General features: G+C 34.7%; 1 protein-coding gene across 1 annotated transcript; it reads left to right on the forward strand.

The window, feature by feature from the left end:
• Nucleotides 1-4616: 4616 nt before the first annotated feature.
• LOC131654295 (uncharacterized) lies at nucleotides 4617-6449 on the forward strand. Its single transcript, XM_058924638.1, has one exon. The coding sequence runs from the start codon at nucleotides 4617-4619 to the stop codon at nucleotides 6447-6449; it is 1833 nt and encodes a 610-aa protein (XP_058780621.1).
• Nucleotides 6450-6678: the final 229 nt, after the last annotated feature.

Here is a 6678-nt window from a genome sequence, read left to right on the forward strand (position 1 = left end):
GTTAAAGATAACCTTAAAAAATTGTTTGATTTCTTATGTTTTGTTCCCTTCTTAAATAGAGCTAAAAAGTAACTTTTCATTTTATTTTATATGATTTTTAGGAATAAATTAACCATTAAGAATACTAATTTTTATACTAATTTTTAAATTAACTTCAGGTCCTTTAAGTTATTTAACTGTAACAAGTCAGTCCTTTATATTTTTTTCGTTACATGTGGGTCCTTTATGTCAACTAACGCATGCATCGTTGACCTGTTTTTACTTTATTTTGTTCTATTACTTTTATTTTAACTTCTAAAATTCATATTAAATTCGTTTTTGATCCAAAAATTATGAAAAAATTTCTTAAAAAATTTCTTCTCATTTTACATTTCATGTAATTTTATGAGAATTTTATTTTCTGTTTTACTATTTTTCTTAAATTTTTTATTTTGCATGCATTTCAATTAGTTTAAAAATATTATGTACTAAAAAATTCTGAAAATTTTATTATATGATTCAATGATGTTCTATGACCTATGTTACGTGACATATCAGTACCATTAATGTTACTTCAGCTTTTTTGGAAAGGATTTTGAGAAAAAGGTCAACGGTGCATAGGTTAGTTAACATAAAGGACCAACATGTAGCGAAAAAGGACTAACTTGTTACAATTAATTAACTTAAAGGACACATGAGGTAATTTAGCTTACAATAAAATATATATATATATATATATATATATATATATATATATATATATATATATATATATATATATATATATATATATATATATATATATATATATATATATATATATATATATATATATATATATTTGCTTCCCTTTTTTGAATATTAAAAGTTAGATATTTTTCAATATATAGATATAAATGAAACTATTAAATGTTGTATTGAATTATTTGTTGACTAGAATAATATATTAAATTATTATAATATGAAGATTTCTTTGCCACTAAGTTATTTGATAAAAATATTATATTTTAGGTAAAATATAATTCATAATCTTTTATATTTTAAAAATTAATTTTATTCATTTGAGAGATAATTTTAATTTTATTTTTAACAATAATAAAAAATTTCGTCTAAATAGACACTCCTATCTACTATGTATGATTAATTTTGATTTTAATTTTAATTATTCTCATACTAAACGTATGATAAGTATTTATATCATATATTAAAAAATTTTAAGATATGTATTAATGTGTAAATTTATTAAGTTTTGTTTAATATATATTGTAATTATGATAGAAATTCAGTATATTCATATAAAATAATTAAAATGTATAAAAATAAAAATAAATTTATCTCACATTTAATAATCTCTATACAAATACATAATACATAAGACAAACTAAAGAAAAAAGTTATCTCATATTTTATTAAATAATTAAAAACATAAGACAAACTAAATTTATTTTATATTTAATATTTTCAAAAATCAATTTTGGCAGGAGTATAATGGGTCAGTTTGTTTCAGCTTTAAAAAAATGGATTTTTTCTTTGTATTTTTTAACATATATTTTCTAAAACCGTTTTTTAAAATATTACAAGTTTTTTTATATTCATTTTTTTAAAAATAAAACACTTAATTTGACATCCTATAACATAAACATACATAATTGAAGACCAAAACTTAGTCAAAATCATAATTTTTTCAAAAAGTTGTATTTCAAAAATAATTTTTATGAAAATCTAATAACTTCAAAATTAAGTGATTTTTTGAAATTTTGGTATCCAAATTTTTTCCCCATAAATAGATGAAATATCTAAAATCACATTTTAAGAATAACTATTCAAACAAAATTTTCATTTGAAGCTTTTATAAAAAATTTCTTTGTAAAAAAATTTTTCACAAAATTTAGTAACACTATAAAAATCATTTTAAAAAAAGCCCAAACAAACAGGCCCAATATGTCATAAATGCTTATATAATTTCAATTAATTTTTTAAAATTTTAAATTTTTTATTCTAAGAAAATGAGTTATCCTAAAATAAGTTATATTTTAGAATAATAAACTAATTCAATTAATTTTTTAAAATTTTAAATTTTTTATTCTAAGAAAATGAGTTATCCTAAAATAAGTTATATTTTAGAATAATAAACTAAAATTTATCCTTTTCAAATTTGAATGGGTAAGATTCCAGCAAATGAAATATAAAAGGCAAAATTACCATTGTGTTATCATTTTATCTTTCTATATCAATATTTATACACAATATTTATACACAAAACACATGCAAAGAGAATATTGTGTAAATTTTTCTTTTTAATAAGTAAAACTTGTATTCATAGAAAGAGTAATAGGGGTACTCAATACAAGCAAAAGAAAATATATGGTGGTCGGTGGACTGTTGTAGAAGGAATAAATTATAGAAGTAGAGAAAAAAAATCAATGATTTGAATCAAAGAATTAAATTGGTCATTTATGAATGTAAATGATACACTATTACAAAAAAATGTTCATGTCTCCTACTAGAGATGAATCACCCGGAATTTATTTAAGCAAATTCTAAACATTGATGGAGAACAAGGCCATTGGATTATGTGAATTCATGTTTTGGTTGTAAGAAGTTAGAGCTTCATTGGGGACAAGCGAAAGATTTGTAGATACCGGTGATGATTTCATTGATGTTTTTATAGTTCTCGTAATGGCTTGGCAAGAAGTTAAAAAGCGTCCTTTTGGGGGGTTTCGGCATAGGTGGGATGTTCATTCGAGAGACAACAAGGTGAACACGAAGGAGGGAGCTCAAATTTCATCTTTTTTCTTTTCAGAAATACCTGACAGGATAAAAGCTGTGGATTTGTTTGAGCTGTTCGGATGCATAGGGGACATTGTCGAGATTGTGATTCCACCTAAGAGAAACAAGTTCGGAAAGAGGTTTGGGTTTGCTATGTTTCAGGAGGTTGGGGATGAGAGAGTTTTCGCGGTGAAATTAGATAACGTGATGATAGACGGGAGAAAGATCCACGCTAACCCACCTCGTTTTATCAGGAAATCAGTCAGGAGGGATGAAGGGGAAGTAAAGGGGTTTAAGCCTAGGTCTGAAGCGACGAAATCGTTTGTTGTGAAAGGAGGGGAGGCGTTCAGAAAGGGTTTCGTATCGTATTCGGAGGTGGTGGCAAACAAGAAGGGAGTGAAGGCTGTGTCCGAAGGAAGCTCACTTAGTTCTTTGAAATATGCATCGTCAGAGGAGGATATCGCTAGGTTAAGGAAGGCTTTTGTAGGGATTGTGAATACCGCTGGGATGTCGTTTAATATTCAAAGTAGCTTTGAAGTCGAGGGTTATTTCTCGGTTAAAGTCACGCCTCTAGGCGCTAATCTATGTTTTTTGGAGGAAATAGAGGATGGAGCTATCAGGGATCTGATTGTGGAAGGAAAAAGCTGGTGGAGCCAATGGTTTTCAGAGATCAGAGAGTGGAGGGAGGAAGATGTGGATAAGGAGAGACTAACGTGGATCAGGTTGTATGGCGTTCCTTGCCACGCCTGGAACTTTGCTTTCTTTGAGTTGGTAGCCAGCTCAGTAGGAAAGTATGTCTGTTGCGACGAGAACACTCAGAATCGTGTCAACATGGATATAGCGCGCATTCTGGTTAGAACTGATTTGGCAGCGGAGCTTGACGACGTTTTTAAGGTTCAAATAGATAATAAGAGTTTCAACATCAAGGTGGTGGAAGATTCCTATGGTCCGATGAGAATAGTGATGAAGCAGAATAGTAGTAAGCTTGAGAGTGAGGTTTCTTCGTCGATCTCTGGTTCTGATTTTGAGTGGAATAGGAAGGTTGGAGATGGGGAAGGCGATGGTTTCTCGGAGGAAGGAGAAATGAGAGTTTCAGGGGCAGGCGGTGAGGAGGAAGACGTATTGTCAACATCACTGTACTCTGTTAAAGCTGGTACTGGTTCAGAAGAGCAGGATTTTCCTCGTATCAACAAAGATCTTGGATGTTTTGACGAAGCTATCGTAGTAGCTAGGAAGGCTGGTGCGTGTCTCGAAGCAGTAGGTGGGGCCATCGATAGTAATTTGCTTTTTCCAGAGGTTTTAGAAAAAGGTCTAAGTTATTCTGTTGATACTTTTTTTTAAAATGAAGTTGTTTGTAAAAAGGGGGTGTATGTCAGCAAAAGGGATAAGAAGGTTAAGAGTATTTACGACCTTTGTGGGCCGAGGTCCAGAAAGAAAGTTAGGCCCAAGAAGAGAAATCTGAAAGAGAGTTCTGAGTCCATTTCTTCATTTGGGCTTGATGAGAGGAAGGAAGAGGAGGTTTGTGGGCTGAGTGAGAGGAAGGAACAGGAGGTCGATTCAGGTCTTTTGCTTAATACTGCGTTATCATCTTTTAGAGGATGTAAAGGCAGTTCTGGTGAGGATTCAGGCTTTTCTGCAGGATCCGTCTTATGTGGAGAGAGTATTTCAGATGGAGATTTGGTGCAGGGTAACATTAGGTTCCATGAGAATCTGGGCTCGAAAGTGGGCAATAAAATATGGACGACTATCTCGAAGCTAGGTGTTGTTTTTGATGGGGAGGAGAGGGATATGGTTAGGAAGTTAGATGTGCTGGAAAACCAAGATAGGGAGAAGCAATATGGTCAGAAGGCGTTAACAAAGGGTTATCAATGATAGTAGAAAGTTTGAATATCAGGGGGGGTGGGAGTTTGGTTAAGAGGAAGAGCATTAGCAACCTGATTTCGATCGGAAGGGCAGATATATTCTTTATTCAAGAGTCTAAGCTAAAGGAGGTCGATCTTAAAATTGTCGACAGTTTGTGGAAAAATGAGAAGGTTGGATGGTCTTTCGTTCAGTCTGAAGGAAGATCTGGGGGATTAATTACGATGTGGAAGGAAGGGGCCATGGAGATTATTTTGAGCTTCCGAAGAGGAGGGATTTTGGGTACGAAAGTAAAGTGGAAAGGGGTGATTGTCTATTTAGTCAATATCTATTCGCCGTGTTCTCTTCGAGGCAAGAAGGAGTTATGGAAGGATTTGCTGGAACTCAGGGCGATTTTTTCTGATGGGTACTGGTTGATGGGTGGTGACTTTAACGCTGTCAAGAAAAGAAGCGAGAGGAAAGGCCGTAGCTCCGGGGGAGGTTCAGAAGCTAGTCTATTCTCGGGCTTCATAAAAGATAGTAGGTTGATCGATATGCCTTGCAACGGGAATAGATTTAGTTGGTACAGTGGAGATGGTTTCTCGATGAGTAGGCTGGACCGGTTTCTGGTGGACGACTTCCTCATTGATAGGTGGGGCATGGTGGGTCAGAAGATTGGAGATAGAAGCATCTCAGATCACTGTCCGATTTGGACTGTTAGTAACAAAGAAAATTGGGGTCCAAAACCTTTCGTGGTGAACAATGCTTGGTTTGAGGATACTTTGTTTCTGCCGTTTGTGGAAGAGGAGTGGAGGAAGTTGAGGGTCGAGGGCAGAGGGGATTTCATTCTCAAGGAGAAGCTCCGGATGTTGAAGGAAAAGCTTAGATGGTGGAACCGTGAGGTTTTTGGTAGGATAGATATGGTGATAGAAGAAGGAAAGAAAGGCTTAAATGAAACTGATAGGCTGTTGACAGCTTGTAAGGAGGGAGAGGTTGGTGGCCTTGTGGATGTAAGGAGTGAGGCAACTAAAATTATGTGGTTGAATATGAGGTTAAAGGAGAATATCCTCCTGCAGAAGTCCAGAGTGAAGTGGGATAAAGAAGGGGACCTGAATAGCAGATACTTTCATAATATCATGAAGGCGAGGAGAAGGCGTAACTTTATTGGAAGTGTAACGACGGAGGGAGGAGTTCTAGATGAAGTGGGCCCTATTAAAGAGGAAGTGAGGAGGCATTTTGAGGAGAAGTTTTCGGAGTTGGAGGCGGTGCGTCCTACTCTTGAAGGCTCAATGCTTAAGTCCATTTCATTGGTTGATAAGGGAATGTTGGAGGAACCGTTTTCGGAGGAGGAAATAAAAGATGCGGTGTGGGGTTGCGAAGGGACGAGAAGTCCGGGTCCGGACGGATATAATTTTTTCTTCATTAGAAAGTGTTGGAGCTTTATGAAGAAGGATTTCTCTTTGTTTTTCAATGGTTTTTATGCAGATGGTATTTTGTCTAAGGCGACTGTTTCTTCATTCATTAATTTGATCCCTAAGAAGGAGAGCCCTAGTAGGCTTGATGATTTTAGGCCCATATGCCTGGTGGGCTGTCTCTATAAAGCCATATCCAAGCTTCTCGCTTCGAGGTTAAAGAAGGTTCTGAATTCGGTGATCTCGGAGGTTCAGAGTGCCTTTGTTCCCTGTAGGAATCTTTTGGATGGCGTGATGGTAGCAAACGAGATAATGGATTACGCAGTCAAGGAGAAGAAGGGTTGTTTGTTGTTCAAGGTCGATTTCGAAAAGGCTTACGATAGTGTTAATTGGCCTTTTCTGTTTTGGATGTTGAAGAAGTTGGGGTTTGGAGAACGTTGGATTTCTTGAATTAAAGCGTTAGTTTGTTCTAGCTGGATGTCGGTTCTGGTAAACGGCAGCCCAACGAAAGAATTCAAGGTTGGGAGAGGGCTAAGACAAGGAGACCCTTTGTCGCCTTTTTTGTTTGTCTTAATTGGTGAAGGATTGAGTGAGATGGTTAGAAAAGCTATAATGGTTCAGGAACTGTCTGCGTTTAACATCGAGGGCAGGTGTGAGGTTAGTATTCTGCAGTTTGCCG

This window comes from Vicia villosa, linkage group LG1, assembly GCF_029867415.1.
Source record: "Vicia villosa cultivar HV-30 ecotype Madison, WI linkage group LG1, Vvil1.0, whole genome shotgun sequence".
Taxonomy (NCBI): Eukaryota; Viridiplantae; Streptophyta; class Magnoliopsida; order Fabales; family Fabaceae; genus Vicia; species Vicia villosa.